Below are 21,077 nucleotides of genomic sequence, written 5' to 3' on the forward strand. Positions count from 1 at the left end.
AAACCAACAATAAACATATCAATCACTAACCGAATTAAAGAAGAGACAAGAATGATCCTCGGTTGTAGGGTGTGGGTGTGTCGCCGGGTTCCAAGTAGCCGAGAGGGAGAGAGAGTTCTTGAGGGTTGGTGTGTGTTTGTGTTGTTGTAACAATGAGGGAACAAAACTTTCCCCTAAGTGTTTACATGTTTAAGAAAGGTGGGCCGACCCCCACTTGGGCCGTCCCCACGGTTTCGAGTCCAACCACATGGACCGAATTAGTTGTGTAGGCAAGTGGGTTGGAGTTTGGTCCGTTTATATCCGATGCACAATGTCACAAAAATCATAATCACATAACATTCAAGTTCACACAATCAGTTCAAATATTCACATAAGGTTCAAGCGAGTCATACTAGGTTAGGTTCAAAATACGAGTTGTCACAAATAATGTATTGACACGTGTCATAAGCTTTGAACGTGTGAAAGATTACGTATGAAGGACTAAAGTTGACAAACAAGTAAAGTATGTGAACGTAAGGGTTCAAGATGCCAACATCGGATAAATATATCTTTCAATAACCCTAGATGATGTTTATACCCTTAAACGAATAAATCATGGATCATATGAAGCCAATTGTGAAAGAAAGTGAGGAATTACAAACTACAGGGGCTAAATGTGTCAACATGTTTAAAGTATACCTCTGAGTGATCTTTTAGCAGACCCAAAGCTTTGTAATGGTTAATTATACTCACAAGAATGTGTGATAAAAATTTCACAAGGTTTCGATGAAGTATGAGAAAGTTATGACGATATTCGTATACGAGGGGTTAAAAGCGTCAAACTACAAAAGTATGTCAATTCGTAAGGTTTCGGACCTTCCGGAATATGACCATGAGTTTAGTATACTCTAATTAACCTTTAGATAGCTTAGATATAGGCTTAGAGGTGTTTGGTGCGCAAAAATAAACTTTTATGTCATGCAGGGACTAAAAGTGTCAAAAAGTGCGCAAGTTTGCACTTTCGCGCATATCTTGCATTCTGAATATCCCCGGACACCCAAAAATTTATGTAAGCACTAAGATATTTTATTTTAGTGTTTGGCTTGATAAAATTCCATTCGTCGCGTAATTTGGATCGTTTTTAGCGTCCGTCCGTGTTTCGTCGTAATTAGCCGAACAACGAGACCGTACGACCAAACGAACTGACACCCGGCATATTTTTGAGCATGTTTCATGTTCCCTATGCTTAGGCATCATTGTAGAGCCTTAAAAATGGTTTAACGGGCCTCAAATGTGTCGGGAATGACAATTGGGAATGTAGGGGCTAAAACTGTCAATAGTTGAAAGATTACATGTGCTGTACAGGTCCCTTACGGACCGTATACAGGACCATACGGTCCGTATAGCTTGCCTAGTTCCAGAATTTTGAAAACCAACTTTGGTTTTGCTCTCACACTCTCATAAACGAATCTAGGGGCTGCCCATTGTTTTGTAAACCATGGGTATGAAGTGTAGGGCTGAGATTGAAGCACGATTATCGATGAACGATCCTAACGGCTCTCAAAATCCTATAAATACCCCCTTGTTCATGGCATTTCTTGCTCATTCACTTTCAATCTTGCTCTAACACTCAAATCTGAGGAGCCTGATCAAGGGAACCTCCTTTTGAGTGATCTTCAGTCCTTTGGACTTTTGTAAGTGATTCCTTTCATGCTTAGTTTATTCGTTTAGCGTTTTTAACCGAAAAGTCAAGCGTTATCGATAAACACTTTGACTTTTAATCGGTTGAGCCATGGTTCGCGTTGAACATGGCTACGTGATCGTAATTAGGTAGGTGTTTAACCCTCTAAAGGGCATCTCCTAATTACCACGTTTACTTAGTTTAATTATCGGGTCAAATTAAAGTCAATCGGGTTTGTTTTAAATAAAATTCATAACTAATGATATAAAATCTTTAAAATCAGTTTTGTCACTCTAATGACTTGGTAAATATTAGTTGATCATGTCTAAACATGATTCAACCCGACAATTCTAAGTATAGGCTAGTTTCGCAACCGAAAGTCGCAAAGTTTGACCTTTGCTTTGACTTTCAGTTCTGACCCGAATTAGCTTGAGTTATTTATGCCTTAGGGTCCTTTGTGATCATGTTATATGATAGTGTAACCCCCAAGAGTTATACTACTTGGTTCTTTAGAATTAAAGACCATCTCATGTTTCCATAATGCCTAAACGTGATCATAATACCCTTTAATGTTAAAACAATATTTTTGAAGATGTGAAAGGACTAAAACCAATATTTTTGAAGATGTGAAAGGACTAAAACCTTTATTACTGACTTATAAGCATGTCCATAAAATTTCACATCAGTTTGAGGTCTAAATTAGGAGATATGCTCATTAGCGTAATTAAGAAGCTTTTCGGTAAATTAACCGTATGATTAGCATATAGCCTATCTAAACCCAATTTTTAAATACCAAAATTATTACCCACTGATGTAATATAATATTTTGGGATTTTTGAAGATTTTTATTTATTTTTAGGCTGATCGTAACCTAGAGTTCTAAGCTTAATTCGGTAGTTGTCGGTTTTACCCTTTAAGCCATAAAAGGAGTTTTACCAAACCTTTTGATACCAAATCTTTTTCTACTGATATAATATGATAAATAGAATATGTTAAGCCTTCTGGAATGGTAAAAATATCAGCTTTCCTTTAAGAACCCGGAAATAGCTCAAAATCGCCTTTTAAGCGTTTTTAACGCATAGTATATATTAAAACCATTTTGGGTGTATAAGACTTAATACCTACTGATGTTTTAAGTAAACTTTCATACTTTAGCAGTAAGAAAAAGTCTTAAACTCAGAATTCTAGTTTTGACCTTTTAAGCTTATGTGAAATTACCAAAATGCCCTTAAGATGCATAGTTTGGTTATAAGTGATAAATTTCACGTATAGGTTACACCCTACTGATGTAACTTAGTAAATTAAGTATTTTTACTGATTTAATCAGACCCGAAACTCAGATTACTATTTAACCTCTTTTGTAACCTTTAAAATGACCAAAATACCCCTACGGGGCATAAATTGGTTTTAAACTCGTTTTTGGGCATAATGGAAGATATCCTACTGATATCACAACATATCAAAGGCATATTAACTTATGTAACATGTTCATGACTCTTATGGTTACCCGTTACCATGTTTCGCGTTCGGATCGGCCTATGTGACTAGTTTGCATATATAAGCCGAAACGGGTCAAACCAAATCGTTTTGTCTCAATATTCAGAATGTGATTAAGTTACCCATATTAAACAAGTATTCAAGCTTGTTGGGTCAAAACCACATTCTAAACCGGTCTTCGCTTCATCATGCGTTTGAACCGTGTATTCCTTTTGAAAACTAACCGGTCTAAGTCTAAGCTTAATTAAAGACCCGTTAGGATTCTAATAGGTTATTAAAAACCTTCGTTCCAGATTAGGAGCCCAGTAAAAGCTATCTGTACTTCTGATTTGATATACGGCTGGGATTGAATTTATATTCAGCTCAAGTAAATACCCTTAACTTATTTTCCCTATACGGGCTTGGGATACGGTGCTATAAAAGTACCGCTTGGTCGGGTGTATGTAGTCATTTAAATCGTATTGTGATTAATGCATAACCTGTTTGATATGTATTATTTGGTGTATGGCCCTTGGGGGTTAAATGACCATGTCCCGGATATCCTTGGCATCATTCATGAAATGGTCACGATCTAAGCGCGGGGTGTAGGCGTACACCTGACAGCTGCATTATGTAAAAACTGGTATCCCACTATAAGGAATCGACCTTGTGGGCATTATACCTGTGGCATGTCAGTTAACCTAAGTCCGGCCCTACAAACCGGCCCTAATGGACGACAAATGAGTAAAACTGTATACAAGATTATTTTGAATAATTGTCCCAAGTTATAAAATATTTTTGCCGAAGTGCATTTAAATCAATTTTCAAACTCTTTTCAAAATGAGTCAGTTAAGTTGTATTTACCAGTGCAAACTGACGTATTTTCCAAAAAGGCTAAGTGCAGGTACTAGACGAAATAGGCTGGCTACTCCAGGCATCATTACTCAAGTCTCGCAAGCTTTAGATGTCAAAGTCTGTTGAACAATTTTTCCTTTTTATCTTGATCCGCCTGTGGATCTGTTTCGACTGTGTTGTAATACTTAAACATTACATTTTGTTCAGTTGAAATAAATCTATATCTTTTGCTTCCGCTGTGCATTTTAAATGTTGTGTTGTTTGACTATGATGATATATCAATGACGTCACGATACTCCCCACCGGGCCCACCGGTGACACGTGGAAAATAGGGGTGTGACAGAAGGGTTAGGTACACAAATACCCATCTTCGCAAGTTCTGCGATTACGGTGAATTTATCGGATGAAATTTTAAAGATAATGGTTGGAGCTAGTGTGTTGAGTTTGAAAGACGGAAAGTCCCTTATTTCTTATACAGATATCCAATCAGATGAAGGAAATATTTGATGTTCGTTGTTGGTGCCTCTGTTTTAGATTTGATTGAAGTTTTAGGATTGTTTATGCCTGTTTGTTGTTGAATCTTGAACATAGAATATTTTTTATATACATTAGTGCTTTTTCTGCAGATGGTGTGAAGGAGTTGTGATGGAGACGAACAAAATTCAGCTTACTTCCCAAACTGTTCAATCCTAGGGGTTGTCAACACATCGGCCCTGTTCTCAACACTGCTGTTTGCAATGCTTGCCATACTTGGTTCCAATCCCTGCCAGTCGCGATTAAGTTAACCCAGCAGGTCTCTAGTGTTTGTTTCTCTACACTGATTTGTTTAGTTTACTCCCTTTGATAGCTCTTCTTTTTCTTTAAAATACTTCCTGTTGGGTGCATTTTTATGGTATTTTGATGCTTTTTTTTTTAATTTTTTGATTATAATGAATGCATTGATATTAAAATATAAAACCTAATATGGGTCATGTTACATTCTAAAGTCATATTCGAGTTTCCCTTCTTTATAAAAAGGTCTTGGAAAGGAATAAAGACTGACTTGAATTGGCCCCAACAAACTATTAATGTCTGTTTATCGCAATTTGCAAGTTCAACTGCTTATATTTTAATACACAATCTGCCTCATATTTTCATGTGTTTAATAAATTAAAGCATTTGATTTATTCAATATATAATTACATAATAAGTACCCTAAATTTGTTTTGTTACTTTACCTTATGTGTTCATATTACGAAAAGAAATCCATTTCATGTATAAAGCAAGTGTATTATTAGTATCTATAATATTATAAAAAGGAGAAGTGATGTACGAAAATGTAATTTTACATTGCATCCAACTCTTAAAGCAATATGTACAATTAATAAAAGCTTGTTTTGTAAGGGTAAAATTGTAAAGAGGTGAATATTTTAAGACTCTGTGAGGGTATAAAAGTAAATTCAATGAACAGCCATACTCACATGCTCAGATTCCTTTCCATCGCTGCCCTTAAAAGAAACCTAATCGACATTCCTCTGAATCAAACCGAAGATTGAATGCTACGCAAATGAAACGGTGAAACGGTGGGAAGCAATCAATCATGATTTGAGATATAAACTTGCAGATACAAGATACAGGGAGTCAGGGACGGATCATTTTCTCTTTCCCTTCCAAACCTCTGGATCCCGTCTTCCGAATTCCACATCTGCAGCCACAAAAGGGCTCTTTAAAGTCACCGTTTCACCCTTTCACTAACCCTAAATCCTCTTCGTTTGGTCGTCATAAGGTGCTGTCCAAGATCAAATTAAAGATAAGGCAAGGTCTTAGGTCAGGCTTCAAATAGGGAAATCGATTATCATCAGATCAGGTTAACAACAAACGCTATCACAGATTCAATCTCTTTATTCTGCAGTTGCTTGGATACGAACAGGTGAAGCAGTAAGTCGTTATGATTGATTTTGTGTTTCTCGAGGGTTTTTTGTATTCAGTGTATCTACATAAATGATCAACCAGGTTTGAATTTTTGGAACTTCACTTTTTGCAACGCTTTTGTTTCACCATTATGATTTTAATTTTTTTGGATCTTTTTTTAATTTTGTTCCACCAGGTTCGATTTCTGCTCAGATGGAACGATTTAATTTTGGATGTGGCTGATTAAAGTTGAATCATCATTATATATAAATGGTTTGCAAAACGTCTCTATGGTGATTCTCATTACTTTGCTTTGCTCATTATTTGCATTGTGTTTAGTACTTTAGTTGCAAAACTTCGTGAATTGAATTTGAGACTGAAGTGGAGATGTGGCGTTTGGAAGGAAGGAATGGAGGATCCTTGGATAGCAGATGGTGAATTTAGCATTCGGGTCTCAATCGGGTAAGTTTTTAAAATTATCTCAAGGTTTCATGTTCTTTTGTGCATCCTGTAATGTTGTGATCTATATGAATGTAGGTGTAAATACTATCATTTGTAATCTGATGTGTATATGCAGATAATATGATCATAGCTTTTCCTGATCTATATGATAATTCGGCATCGTTTTGCTTTTGGGTTTACTAAAGGGTGATTTACTGGTATGTAGGAAGAGTTGGACATTGGATAAGTGCTTGTAAACGTTCAGGCTTGAAAACCGACGGTGAACAAAATCATTTAAATCACAAATGTATTTATTCTTTTTATTTTGAATTTATTTACTTAAATGTTTCTGAAGCTACTGGTAGTGCTAATAACGATTACTTTGAAGAAGTTTATGAGGTTAGCCACCTAACGACTCAATAAGTAGTAACAACTTTGTTTCACTCAAAAATATGTTTTACTCTTACTTAACATATTTAAACGTTATTCGTTTGCAATTTTATCAGTACTATGCCAATGGTGATGCGTGGCACCTTCCACCTGGCGTGTATAAGACTATATTAACTCTGAAAGAGTCCGGAGGTCATAAATTATAATCAAATATTCATCTTTATCTTATAAGTTGGCATCTTTTGTAAGTAAATAATCATTCATTATATATATAATATCTTACAGTTAAACTGCTACCGTGAAGGCTGAATTTCGATGTTTACTTTTGAAAATTTTGGGTTAACTAAGACTATTTTGGTAGTTTTCCATTAGTTTAAGTTGATTTAAATATATTTACTGGATTTCCTGAATTATTTATGTCAGACAAAACTTGCAAGAAATTCTGAATACTGTTATGGGAGATCTCAAAAACAAGTTATTGTTCACTTGGGTGAGTTTAAGCTTTGAACATTCTAATAAAAGCTGTGTTGGATAATCTTGACGGGTTCGGTTCGGGTCATGGATACGGGTCTGAAACGTGCCAGCAGTTAGTGTATTCAGTCACATGTTTTATGTGTTTGAATGAGTGTAGGTAGTGGAGTCCAAAGTTTTAGGATTAGTTAGTTTTTAGTGGGTCAAAACATGGGTGTATCTCCTTTATTTACGTAGCATGAGTTGTATATATATGAAAGTTTTAGGATGAATAAAGTGTGGGAATTCAAGCAGTAAAATTATTCTCTATTCGTGAGTATATTGTTAGAGTTTAGAAGCTTGAAACCCAACAAGCTGTATATTATAGTTAATATATTAATTTGATGTTGTTTATACTTGTTAGGATCAAGAACACTGCACAGATTCAGGTTTCATGTGTCTGGAAAACCAAGATAAGCCGCTGTTCTTGAAAGAACTTAGTCATATATGGGAGAAAAAGTACCAGAATCTTTCGTGGAGTGATGGAGAATATTCGGCTTCCAACACGCCGTTGGTCACCTATCCTGAGAAGGCCCTTCTAAATCCTGTATGACGTCATATATGAATGTATATCTCAAATGGGTCGCCAAAACATTTAGGTTAAGAACTGGTGGGTAAAATGGGTTGAACGGGATATAACTTATAAGTGTTGAAAATCATCAATGAGTGTTTTTAAAATCATTCAGCATCTAATGTATTTAAGGTTAGTTAGGTCATTTTAAGAAAGCGAGAGTAAGGATGAAACCCGTAAAAGATTTTTAAAAAATGTATTACTATTAGGTTGAAAAGTGATAATCATGTTAGGTAAGTCTGATGCGTACCAAGTATATGATGGAATGCCTTAATGACGCCACTGCCTATGGTGCTGGTTCCGCCTCTTGCTGCTCGAACCAGGTTCTATCCCCTTCTCGATTTTTATAATGTGCCAATGATAATTCTCTTTTTGAATGATCTTTTTTAGTATGTTGAATTTAAATTGATTTAGGTTTTGGTTTCGGTTTTGACTATATCATAAGGATGTGATGCTGGGAAGCACCAACAAGCTTTCAACCTCACCGGAGGATTCGCTCTGTCGAAGTGCTTTGATGACGATAGTCCTATAATGGCATGGGTATTCCATGACCCAAACTAAATGATGTTGCAAAGGGACCTGGAGACAAAAGAAGCCTGGTAAACGCATGTCAAAATGATATGTGCCATGTTCTAAAAGCCATGCACATCACGTTCCCATTTGCCAACGGCTGTTATTTTTCTTTTGCATGATTAGATAGTGCCATAGTCGGTTAGTGGTGATGGTTTTCTTAGTTGCAAGTTAGCCATTTTTGTTAATTTCGTATTGCTTCTCTAAGGCTATATATGAGCCACATGTATTTAGATTAAGGGAATGAAGAAATGAATTATTCAAAATCTTGCTTCTCTTAACTCAAGTTTCTCTTTGGCTTCTCTCTATTTTCTAAGAACCATTTGATTAACTATTTGGTTCGTATCACAAAATCATCTCTAATGCAACGATATCATCTGAAACTATGTGTGCCAAAAAAGATAATGTACCCGCAGCAACGCGCGGGCATTCCCACTAGTTACAAATAAAAGCTGTGATATTTCATATTTAATTCTTTAGCATTTCATATCTTAATTGACATATTTAATTATCATCTCTAATTTGATTCTTTATGTAGGCACTACTATTAGTTGGAAACAAGGCACCGGATTTGGAAGCAGAGCGAGTTTTTGATCAAGAATTCATCAAGGTAACTAAATCATTTGTACCTTGCCTTTTTTTATAAACTTAGTATTAGTCAAAATAGTCTTTGAAATTTAAAAAAAATGGAACTTTTTTTTAACTTTAGAAACTATACAAACGCAGGTTAGGCTCCACTTTCGTTTGTCCAACCGGTGAGTATTTATTTTCACTTGACCACATACTGATTACAATTCTTTTATTACAGCTATTACATCATTTTCAACCTTGAACGTTCATTGAATATCATGGCAATTTTAATATGTGTAGAAATGCAAACCTGTCACACCCCGAAATTATCAGAGCTGGCGTGACTGGACCGGTATCTTCATTGCACAGCGGAAGCAAAAGGTTAAGACTTCTAAACAGTGAACGCCGCTAAGTACTCGAATTCCCATGGGTTCTCCTATTCCAACTGTTCCATAGTTTTGAAAATGCAACCTGAGAAAGAACATGCGAAAAAGTCAACATAAAGTTGAGCGAGTTCATAGTTTGTTTTGAAAAAGATTTAAAATAAATCTTTTTGATAACCGGTTTTAAAGTTGTTGAGAAAATATAGTAAAATTATTTTCTTGGCATGATATATGAAAATCTGTGAGGCTAGCCCACAATTGTCTTTGTGCATTGCACGAGAGAATGGGCCGAGCCCAAAAGAGTCTTGGTAAGCAGGACCAACACGTCCTCTTACTTAGGTATAATTTGAAAGACGTTACCAAAGTTTGTAAATACATGTAGTATGAGTTTGCGTCATATGAATATTAAAAACGTATGAAAGTTATAGTGTTGTACGTTGGTATGTAAAGCGTCTATGAACATGTTGATCATTAATGTGTAGCTAAGACATTAATATGTGTGCCGACATAGGAAGCACTCAACCCGGTAGACGATTTAAGTGTCGATTCACTTCGACAGGGACACAAAAGCACTCTAAGTGGCCGCACAAGGACCGTGAGTGGGGCTCGCCCGTACCTGATAGATCTACCCCCTGTTCCGTGGTCCTTAAAAGGATTAACGGTGCCTAAGTTAGCGCCTATTCGCACGTGATCCAAGAGATCATTCCATAGCTTAATCATACCCTAGTTAATATGTATTTCAAAAGAAAAAGGGGGACATAAACCCATTGGGTTGTCTCGTTGTTCGTACGCAGAACAACCCAGTCCCGTTGTAGTAACTAGGACATTCCTGTCACTAGTCATGAAAATCATGCACGTTTGTGAAGATACGCGTTTGTTTTGTAAAACCGGTATGTTTAGTATAAACCGTTCGTAAACCATTTGAGTTCCTTGAAATCCATTCGCAATATGGTTTAGAAATATGAGTTTTTGTTCAACGAAAAGTTGTTTATTTTTGCAAAACTTGCATGTCTTTCCACCCCCGAAAACATTTATAAAAATGTAAAACAGTAAAAAGTGGGGGTTATGAACTCACCTTGATATTCCTGTGCAAAGCTAGCTTAGTGTGATTCCGTAGTGTCATCCCACGAATGTGAACTTGCTAGCGTGCAACTAACGCATTCCTAATCAAGGAATAATTATAAGTTTTCTAATTTAAACGTAGCTAAACTACGTGTCCGAGCTCTACCGAATCGTTAACTAAACGATTCTATAAAGGCGTTTCTATTTTGTATTTTGGTTGAAATAACCAAACTATTGTTAGTTGATCCCGTTTTTAATCGGGATAAAACTATGTCACGAAATCGACTTAGTTTTCGAGTGTGATAAGATATATATATATATATATATATATATATATATATATATACATACATATGTTCTACATCGCGACATTTGGGATATAAACTCCGAGTTCAGTCCTTTGAAATAAATATAAAAACTATATTTAGTTTGTAAGAAAGTTTCAAGTCGACGCTTATAATAAACATAGACAATTATATTTATTTCACAAAATAACAAGAAGTAACGACGTTGAAATAAATATAAACAATTATATTTATATTATAAAAATTATACGAATTACGACGTTTTAAGAAATATAACTAACGATAGTTAGGTTGTGAATGTTTCCGAGTTTTGCGCGTTTAAAATAAATATAAAACAATTATATTTATTTTAATAAAATATCGGTTTTTCGTTACTTATAGCGTCGTATAAATAACCACGTCTTTTTATTTATTCTATAAGAAAACTTGGATTTCAACAAGTGTCGTTTAAACAATATATTTATATTTTGAATTTTCGGATTTTACGAAAAACGAACAGAGTTTCCTCTGTTTTTGGAATAACCCGACAACAGTTGTCGTATATTTTTCAAAATTCAACAATAACTCAACGCAAATAATATATATGTATAAAATGTTCGTCAAGTATGCCAAAAATTAAAGTAATTCACTAAATGCATTCGGTTCGAGCTCGGTCCGTGTAAAAATATAAACCATCTAAACGATAAGACGAAAAATTCGCGTCGATAAACTTTACCGCGTCTCGTGTTGACTGAGTTTGACCTCAGTTGACCGAGTTTGACCAGACCCGAGTTGATGTTTGACTGGTGTTGACCAGGTGTTAACCTGTTGACTAACAGTTGACCGCTGTTGACTGGGGTTTGACCAGTTGACTTTCGTTGACCATCTTTGACTGAACCAAGCATAACCCGAAACACCACCAAATCTGAAGCTGAACCGAGTTCAGCTCTTGAACCGAAACGGGACTTGACCCGACACTTGAATGACCTTGAACTGAAATCCAGTGTGCTCCGACACCGAACCAAAACACGAACCGGCTGAGCCGCGAAATCTGAACCGAAACAGATCATCATCTTCAGCTTAACATCACCGTCATCATCAGTCATCTTCAACCCTCGGTAAATAAAACGACATTATCTTCACAAAAAAAAGAGAATAAAAGAAATAAACAGAGGGGAGAGGTTTACCGAAAGGATCATCGGAAAACTTGGTCCGAAATGCTACAACCGCCGCCTCTCACGGTGGCGCCACCACCTCCACCGTCTTCATCATCCTCGATCCTCACTGCCACTACCGCCGCAGGGGGGGCGTCGTTGCCTCTGGCAACACTTTCTTCTCCAATCTCTTCCTCTCTCTTCGATCTGAGACCCAAGTGTGGGTGAAACGGTATAACAAGGAGGGTTTAAGGGGGTGTGTGTGTGTGTCGGCCGACAACGTCGCCGGAGTGCCGCCGGGGCGGCGGCTCTGGTCGTCGAAATCAGAGATCGAGAGAGAGGGAATAGGGGTGTTAGGTCATCCGTAGTCATAAAGCCCCTTGTGGGGCGTTATGCGACACGTGTCGTGCCACGTCACACGTGGGCTTTATGGGGCGTTATATCACTAGAGCCCGTAGTCATAAAGCCCTTACCCATCATTACCTAATTCTTAATTTTCAATTTCATTAGAATATTAAAAAACCCCTTAATAATTTTTGATTGGTCAACAATCTCCAATTTTCATTTATAGCGCCGTTAAAATTATCGCGCCATACCCACCATTTTCATTTATAGCGCCCTCATAAAGCCCCCCGTAATGGTGTTCAAGGGCCTTATGGGGCTTTATAAGGTGAGATGGCGCCCCACTACACAAGGACTTAGTGTGATAGTGGTGCAAGGAGGAGGTAGGTATCACGTGTTTGGGGAGTGTGGCCGGTCGGAATGTCGTCGCCGGAGAACCATCTGGTGGCCGGATTGTTGAGAAAGAAGGTCAAGTAATAGAGTGTTATTGGTGGTAGTTTGAAGATATTAATTGTTGTGAACCCACCATACGTTGGATAAAAAGAATTTATGTTACTTGCAAGAAAACTCAATTAATAATTATAGGGATGGTGGAGCCGATTTGGACAGATCCTCAAGCAAGTGGGATTGTTTGTTTGACTTATATGGTAAGACACTCAAGTTGGTGGAGCATGGTTTTACATCCTCATGTATAATGCTTATAAAAGGCATATAAAGAGATTAACGAAGAATAAAAAAAATATTGGCATGGGAAAGTAATCAGCCAAGAGTATGCAAGAGTATGGAGTCAGGATGTGAAAAAGAAACTTAAGATATATCTGACCATCATCTATCATCTATTATTATGGATGGCCATTTTGAAATCAACAAGGCACATCACACAAATAGTATGGTATTTTTCTTATTTATAAAATTAACATCTTATAAAACATAGAAGCTGACCGCTTGGCTGATTAATATTTTTAGACACTTAAAATTAATATATAAAGAAAGTATATCCATTTTAAAAGCTTATAATTTCACATTTAGTCATTCCAAACTCCCATATTGTAACCCTTACATAAGAGAATAGTGGTTACGTAGACTTTGTGCCATAAAAACATTTGGTCTATCTTTTGCTCTAAAGTTGACCGTCGAGATATACAACCAACGTTGTTTATAAACATTGACGCAATATAAATATAATTTATAAATACATACATATTAAAGTTCAAATATCGCAACTGAAATCGTTAGTTAAATAACGCGTTCGTTCGTCATAAGTTATTATTATTTACAAATAATAATAATAAATTAATTCTTAGCATGTATTATTCTAAAATTAACAAGGGTCGAAATTTACGGGTTGTCAGTATTTCATTCGGTGTCAGTTCGTTACCGTTTAACGCTCGTCAGGTTTTCCCGCAAACCACCATCCGCATATTGTGAAGCCGAATAGACATTCCTAGGCGTTACGAAGGCCTAATTAGATTTATTTGTGTCTTAAACACTATTTATTATCGCCTTAAACATTTGTTAATTGCGTATTTAGAAGCCGTTAATTACCGGTTGTCACATTCTCCCCCTGTTGCAGAAATTTCGTCCTCGAAATTTAGTCTATGTTATCTCCTCCGAGTTGTGTCGTTCCTAGGTAAGTCCGAATAATACCAAAGTGAATGACCGCGTAATCGAATCAAAACTGATTCAGATTTTGTGAGTGTAAAGACATTTTGCATCGGTAGGAACCCAACGGTTCAACTGAGTTTGTTCTAGAAATCGATGTCAAGTGAACGAGATGTTGTGATACTATCACCAATGTGACTAGCTTTACCAGATTCAACAAAAGAGGAAATTCAACCAATGGAATTCCAAATGAACGTTCACAAACTGCAATCAATTTTTGAAACAACAGAATATAATACCAACGGAATCTAGCGTTGGTTGTTGTATAAGTGAAACTCGAATTCAACAAACTCAAATAAGTAGAATCGTAAAAATGATTTATCAACTCTTAAACCATTAAATGAATAAAATCAACGTGTTGCAAGGATACACCGAAATGAAATACAACCGAACCTGGTGTATCATCGTCTTAATACATAATTGCATTAAGACTATTTAAATGATGTGTCAAACGAAAAGCATAAATAGTTACGCATGAAACGGCTGATCGTGATTAGCACAAGCTACAAGTTTATACCGACACCACAAGGTGTCGTAGTGAATGAAACAATTCAATAATAGCGGTGATCAAACAAGTATCACCGTGTTTGAAATCGAATGAAAGGTTTAACGAAGTAATTACGAGTAGTTGCTCCAAACAAATTACATAGGATTTTCAATTGAAAATGAAACAAATAAATAATGTTTTCGAGCGAAGATGAAAAGCAATAAATATCACAAAATGTTCGCTCAATGGTGAAAGAACCGTTAAGAGGTACACCGAAATATGACATGAACTTGTGTACCATTATCTTAATACACGATTGTATTAAGACTGCTTTAATATGACAATTAACAAAACGGATTTAATATAAATAAACAAATAAATAATTAATTAAATCCGTACATGATGTGTGCAAACGAGATTAGCCCAAGCTTCAAACTTGTGAAAAACGCCACCATAAGGTGATCGTGATCAGAGAAACGATTCAATAAAGTCAAAGAGCAAACAAGCATGTTACAGTTCAAAACAAATGAAGTGCTTGTTAGGATTAAGTTGAATATGATGGCCTCAATCCATCATATGAACCTTGAATTGAAGGCATATTACGAGCAAGTTCAAACAATTGAACTTGGTTTAAACACAGTCCAACAATGGATGCATGTATCAACCAGAAGATTTTGACATGGTTACAACGAAAACCATGTATGTGGCTTGAAAAGAAAAGAGTTTCAACGAGTTTCGTTGACTCGATATCAAAGAGTCAACATTATGCAATAATGTAGTTTATCCAAATCACAATGCAATAATCGACGTAGCGAAACAATATTGAACGTTGATAAAGCAACAATTTCAAGTGAAGCCACATGCGTAACGAACAACGCATGTGTAACATATGAATTTGTCAAGAATGAAGCAATTAAGTGTTCGTTATCATGAAATAAAATCTTCGTGATGCAATGGCCATTAGCGGGAGTAGAAATGCAAAATCTACTCAGTATATGCAAGAAGTCGAAATTTCAACAAAAGAAATTTAAGGACTTTACCTGGAATTTCGCGTGATAACCCTCTGTTAGTTGACATTACCATGGAATGTCGAACATAGTGTAATCGCCATAAATGAAATAGGGGAATGTGGAAACATGTGACTTCTTTTGCAGCGCCAATAGTTGTAGTTGTGAGTCTCATTAGAGTAAGTATAGATTGTTGTGAAATCCCAGTTAAACGTACCTCAGCGTGATTCGTGTCATTTGCAGGATCACGTGGCAAATTGCCGCATTTCGAGCAGTAATTCTCTCGCTGACAGAATTAGCATCATTGTTGCCATGCTCAATCATGTTTTCCAAAGGCTTTGTCTCGAAAGTTGTGTGTGATGTATTTCAACGTCCGTTGACGTATAGTTTAAGTTTCACATGTATTCGCTTCCTAGCGTTTCGTTCCACGTAGATTACCTGCTCGGGTAATTAAAATAGCATAGACAATATAGATAATGGTGTTTGCCCGAGTTGTTAGTCACGGTTTCTAAGTGAGGACCTTTAATGGGTTTCGACATAAGCTTACAGAGGTCCAAAATGCATGTTATCCAAGACTCTCAAAGTTTTGCTTACCGTATGAATCTGTTTCGTGAACCGTGCATCAACACAACACTTGTGTATTGTTTAAAACCAAAATTGTGGACTCATTGTTTCGGAAACGGTTGGAACCCATATTTAAGTCCTAGGCGTTCTGTATGTATCCAAAGGCTTAACAATCTAAGTCCCCTGGGTAAAGTGAGGTTAAAGCCTAGGTATCTCTACAGAAACCTAATTCGCTTAAACCTATAGCTCTGATACCAATCTGTCACACCCCGAAATTATCAGAGCTGGCGTGACTGGACCGGTATCTTCATTGCACAGCGGAAGCAAAAGGTTAAGACTTCTAAACAGTGAACGCCGCTAAGTACTCGAATTCCCATGGGTTCTCCTATTCCAACCGTTCCATAGTTTTGAAAATGCAACCTGAGAAAGAACATGCGAAAAAGTCAACATAAAGTTGAGCGAGTTCATAGTTTGTTTTGAAAAAGATTTAAAATAAATCTTTTTGATAACCGGTTTTAAAGTTGTTGAGAAAATATAGTAAAATTATTTTCTTGGCATGATATATGAAAATCTGTGAGGCTAGCCCACAATTGTCTTTGTGCATTGCACGAGAGAATGGGCCGAGCCCAAAAGAGTCTTGGTAAGCAGGACCAACACGTCCTCTTACTTAGGTATAATTTGAAAGACGTTACCAAAGTTTGTAAATACATGTAGTATGAGTTTGCGTCATATGAATATTAAAAACGTATGAAAGTTATAGTGTTGTACGTTGGTATGTAAAGCGTCTATGAACATGTTGATCATTAATGTGTAGCTAAGACATTAATATGTGTGCCGACATAGGAAGCACTCAACCCGGTAGACGATTTAAGTGTCGATTCACTTCGACAGGGACACAAAAGCACTCTAAGTGGCTGCAAAAGGACCGTGAGTGGGGCTCGCCCGTACCTGATAGATCTACCCCCTGTTCTGTGGTCCTTAAAAGGATTAATGGTGCCTAAGTTAGCGCCTATTCGCACGTGATCCAAGAGTTCATTCCATAGCTTAATCATACCCTAGTTAATATGTATTTCAAAAGAAAAAGGGGGACATAAACCCATTGGGTTGTCTCGTTGTTCGTACGCAGAACAACCCAGTCCCATTGTAGTAACTAGGACATTCCTGTCACTAGTCATGAAAATCATGCACGTTTGTGAAGATACGCGTTTGTTTTGTAAAACCGGTATATTTAGTATAAACCGTTCGTAAACCATTTGAGTTCCTTGAAATCCATTCGCAATATGGTTTAGAAATATGAGTTTTCGTTCAACGAAAAGTTGTTTATTTTTGCAAAACTTGCATGTCTTTCCACCCCCGAAAACATTTATAAAAATGTAAAACAGTAAAAAGTGGGGGTTATGAACTCACCTTGATATTCCTGTGCAAAGCTAGCTTAGTGTGATTCCGTAGTGTCATCCCACGAATGTGAACTTGCTAGCGTGCAACTAACGCATTCCTAATCAAGGAATAATTATAAGTTTTCTAATTTAAACGTAGCTAAACTACGTGTCCGAGCTCTACCGAATCGTTAACTAAACGATTCTATAAAGGCGTTTCTATTTTGGTTGAAATAACCAAACTATTGTTAGTTGATCCCGTTTTTAATCGGGATAAACCTATGTCACGAAATCGACTTAGTTTTCGAGTGTGATAAGATATATATATATATATATATATATACATACATATGTTCTACATCGCGACATTTGGGATATAAACTCCGAGTTCAGTCCTTTGAAATAAATATAAAAACTATATTTAGTTTGTAAGAAAGTTTCAAGTCGACGCTTATAATAAACATAGACAATTATATTTATTTCACAAAATAACAAGAAGTAACGATGTTGAAATAAATATAAACAATTATATTTATATTATAAAAATTATACGAATTACGACGTTTTAAGAAATATAACTAACGATAGTTAGGTTGTGAATGTTTCCGAGTTTTGCGCGTTTAAAATAAATATAAAACAATTATATTTATTTTAATAAAATATCGGTTTTTCGTTACTTATAGCGTCGTATAAATAACCACGTCTTTTTATTTATTCTATAAGAAAACTTGGATTTCAACAAGTATCGTTTAAACAATATATTTATATTTTGTATTTTCGGATTTTACGAAAAACGAACAGAGTTTCCTCTGTTTTTGGAATAACCCGACAACAGTTGTCGTATATTTTTCAAAATTCAACAATAACTCAACGCAAATAATATATATGTATAAAATGTTCGTCAAGTATGCCAAAAATTAAAGTAATTCACTAAATGCATTCGGTTCGAGCTCGGTCCGTGTAAAAATATAAACCATCTAAACGATAAGACGAAAAATTCGCGTCGATAAACTTTACCGCGTCTCGTGTTGACTGAGTTTGACCTCAGTTGACCGAGTTTGACCAGACCCGAGTTGATGTTTGACTGGTGTTGACCAGGTGTTAACCTGTTGACTAACAGTTGACCGCTGTTGACTGGGGTTTGACCAGTTGACTTTCGTTGACCATCTTTGACTGAACCAAGCATAACCCGAAACACCACCAAATCTGAAGCTGAACCGAGTTCAGCTCTTGAACCGAAACGGGACTTGACCCGACACTTGAATGACCTTGAACTGAAATCCAGTGTGCTCCGACATCGAACCAAAACTCGAACCGGCTGAGCCGCGAAATCTGAACCGAAACAGATCATCATCTTCAGCTTAACATCACCGTCATCATCAGTCATCTTCAACCCTCGGTAAATAAAACGACATTATCTTCACAAAAAAAAGAGAATAAAAGAAATAAACAGAGGGGAGAGGTTTACCGAAAGGATCATCGGAAAACTTGGTCCGAAATGCTACAACCGCCGCCTCTCACGGCGGCGCCACCACCTCCACCGTCTTCATCATCCTCGATCCTCACTGCCACTACCGCCGCAGGGGGGGGCGTCGTTGCCTCTGGCAACACTTTCTTCTCCAATCTCTTCCTCTCTCTTCGATCTGAGACCCAAGTGTGGGTGAAACGGTATAACAAGGAGGGTTTAAGGGGGTGTGTGTGTGTGTCGGCCGACAACGTCGCCGAAGTGCCGCCGGGGCGGCGGCTCTGGTCGTCGAAATCAGAGATCGAGAGAGAGGGAATAGGGGTGTTAGTGTGATAGTGGTGCAAGGAGGAGGTAGGTATCACGTGTTTGGGGAGTGTGGCCGGTCGGAATGTCGTCGCCGGAGAACCATCTGGTGGCCGGATTGTTGAGAAAGAAGGTCAAGTAATAGAGTGTTATTGGTGGTAGTTTGAAGATATTAATTGTTGTGAACCCACCATAAGTTGGATAAAAAGAATTTATGTTACTTGCAAGAAAACTCAATTAATAATTATAGGGATGGTGGAGCCGATTTGGACAGATCCTCAAGCAAGTGGGATTGTTTGTTTGACTTATATGGTAAGACACTCAAGTTGGTGGAGCATGGTTTTACATCCTCATGTATAATGCTTATAAAAGGCATATAAAGAGATTAACGAAGAATAAAAAAAAATATTGGCATGGGAAAGTAATCAGCCAAGAGTATGCAAGAGTATGGAGTCAGGATGTGAAAAAGAAACTTAAGATATATCTGACCATCATCTGTCATCTATTATTATGGATGGCCATTTTGAAATCAACAAGGCACATCACACAAATAGTATGGTATTTTTCTTATTTATAAAATTAACATCTTATAAAAGATAGAAGCTGACCGCTTGGCTGATTAATATTTTTAGACACTTAAAATTAATATATAAAGAAAGTATATCCATTTTAAAAGCTTATAATTTCACATTTAGTCATTCCAAACTCCCATATTGTAACCCTTACATAAGAGAATAGTGGTTACGTAGACTTTGTGCCATAAAAACATTTGGTCTATCTTTTGCTCTAAAGTTGACCGTCGAGATATACAACCAACGTTGTTTATAAACATTGACGCAATATAAATATAATTTATAAATACATACATATTAAAGTTCAAATATCGCAACTGAAATCGTTAGTTAAATAACGCGTTCGTTCGTCATAAGTTATTATTATCTACAAATAATAATAATAAATTAATTCTTAGCATGTATTATTCTAAAATTAACAAGGGTCGAAATTTACGGGTTGTCAGTATTTCATTCGGTGTCAGTTCGTTACCGTTTAACGCTCGTCAGGTTTTCCCGCAAACCACCATCCGCATATTGTGAAGCCGAATAGACATTCCTAGGCGTTACGAAGGCCTAATTAGATTTATTTGTGTCTTAAACACTATTTATTATCGCCTTAAACATTTGTTAATTGCGTATTTAGAAGCCGTTAATTACCGGTTGTCACAAAACCTAAGTTGAAGGGTGGTAACTACTATGAGAATGAGCTTTGGTGCAGTTCAGGAGCAAGTGGTAACGAGAACAGAGGAAAATTTCTGATGACCACAACACCACAATTGATTTCTTGCCATTTTCCAGCTCAAAACGCATGTTCGTTTTTTGATGCAGTTTCGCACGTTCACTTTATGTTTGGTAACTGTACATATTTGACAACTATGATTGTATTGGCTTACAATGGGTTCTCATTATGTTATTAAACTTGCAGGAACCTCTACTATCATCTTAGAAAGTATTTGGTGTAAATGAGCCCTTTCTACCACTTCAAGGACCTTTACTTCTTAACTTAACTTGAGTTCAAGTTATCCGACTAAGTTTGGAAAGTATTTGACTAAGTATCTGATGAAGAAGCGGATGATGACATGGATATGACGTACAATTATTACATTTTATATGTTAGGTAGTTTTATGACATGTTTGTGAATTGTGACTTAAAACGAACCCGGATTGTGACGCTTGTGACGTTTATGCTTATGTTTTTTTTGAAAGGCAACCATTTATGCTTACGTTTATGCTTATTAGTTTATGTTTATTTAGTTTTTGTGTGTCGTGAACCGGAAATTGGCAGGTTTGTATTGAAAATACAAGAAAAAAACGTTTTTTAAGCATAGCGACGACAGGGAAATAGTGACGATTGCGACAACAGGATAACAACGACGATTTATATCATAATATCAAAAGACGGTGTTCATCAAGTATATCAAATTGAACACCAAAAGACGGTGTTCATCAAGTTTAAGCCGGTGTTCAAATTGAACACCGTCTAATAAGACTTGATTTTAAA

At 36.6% G+C, this 21,077-nt stretch overlaps 1 protein-coding gene across 21 annotated transcripts; it reads left to right on the forward strand.

The window, feature by feature from the left end:
* The first annotated feature begins 5,350 nt into the window (after window positions 1-5,350).
* LOC110936282 lies at window positions 5,351-9,292 on the forward strand. 21 transcript variants are annotated; one of them, XR_004865267.1, is made up of 9 exons: window positions 5,352-5,983; window positions 6,078-6,174; window positions 6,285-6,343; window positions 6,549-7,202; window positions 7,587-8,116; window positions 8,239-8,504; window positions 8,902-8,973; window positions 9,090-9,118; window positions 9,234-9,292. XR_004865267.1 is itself a non-coding variant. In XM_035976707.1 (5 exons), exons 2-5 carry the CDS (start codon window positions 7,167-7,169, stop codon window positions 8,323-8,325), a joined length of 396 nt encoding a protein of 131 aa, XP_035832600.1. In that variant the 5' UTR covers window positions 5,380-6,343; window positions 6,549-7,166; the 3' UTR covers window positions 8,326-8,874. The 21 variants fall into 21 exon arrangements, 1 of the variants encoding a protein (XP_035832600.1); XR_004865268.1 differs by having other exon boundaries at window positions 6,289-6,343; XR_004865257.1 differs by having other exon boundaries at window positions 5,355-6,343; window positions 6,549-6,721; window positions 6,829-6,904; window positions 7,136-7,202.
* The last annotated feature ends 11,785 nt before the right edge of the window (window positions 9,293-21,077 follow it).

This window comes from Helianthus annuus, chromosome 8 (assembly GCF_002127325.2).
Source record: "Helianthus annuus cultivar XRQ/B chromosome 8, HanXRQr2.0-SUNRISE, whole genome shotgun sequence".
NCBI classification, from domain to species: Eukaryota; Viridiplantae; Streptophyta; class Magnoliopsida; order Asterales; family Asteraceae; genus Helianthus; species Helianthus annuus.

What these genes read in the sequence shown, in the direction of transcription:
- LOC110936282 (XM_035976707.1), top strand. Translation starts at nt 7,167, where the DNA reads ATGGGAGATCTCAAAAACAAGTTATTGTTCACTTGG. An exon ending in ACAAGTTATTGTTCACTTGG is followed by an intron (nt 7,203 to 7,586) that starts GTGAGTTTAAGC and finishes TATACTTGTTAG; the next exon opens with GATCAAGAACACTGCACAGA. An exon ending in AGAAGGCCCTTCTAAATCCT is followed by an intron (nt 7,770 to 8,026) that starts GTATGACGTCAT and finishes TAATCATGTTAG; the next exon opens with GTAAGTCTGATGCGTACCAA.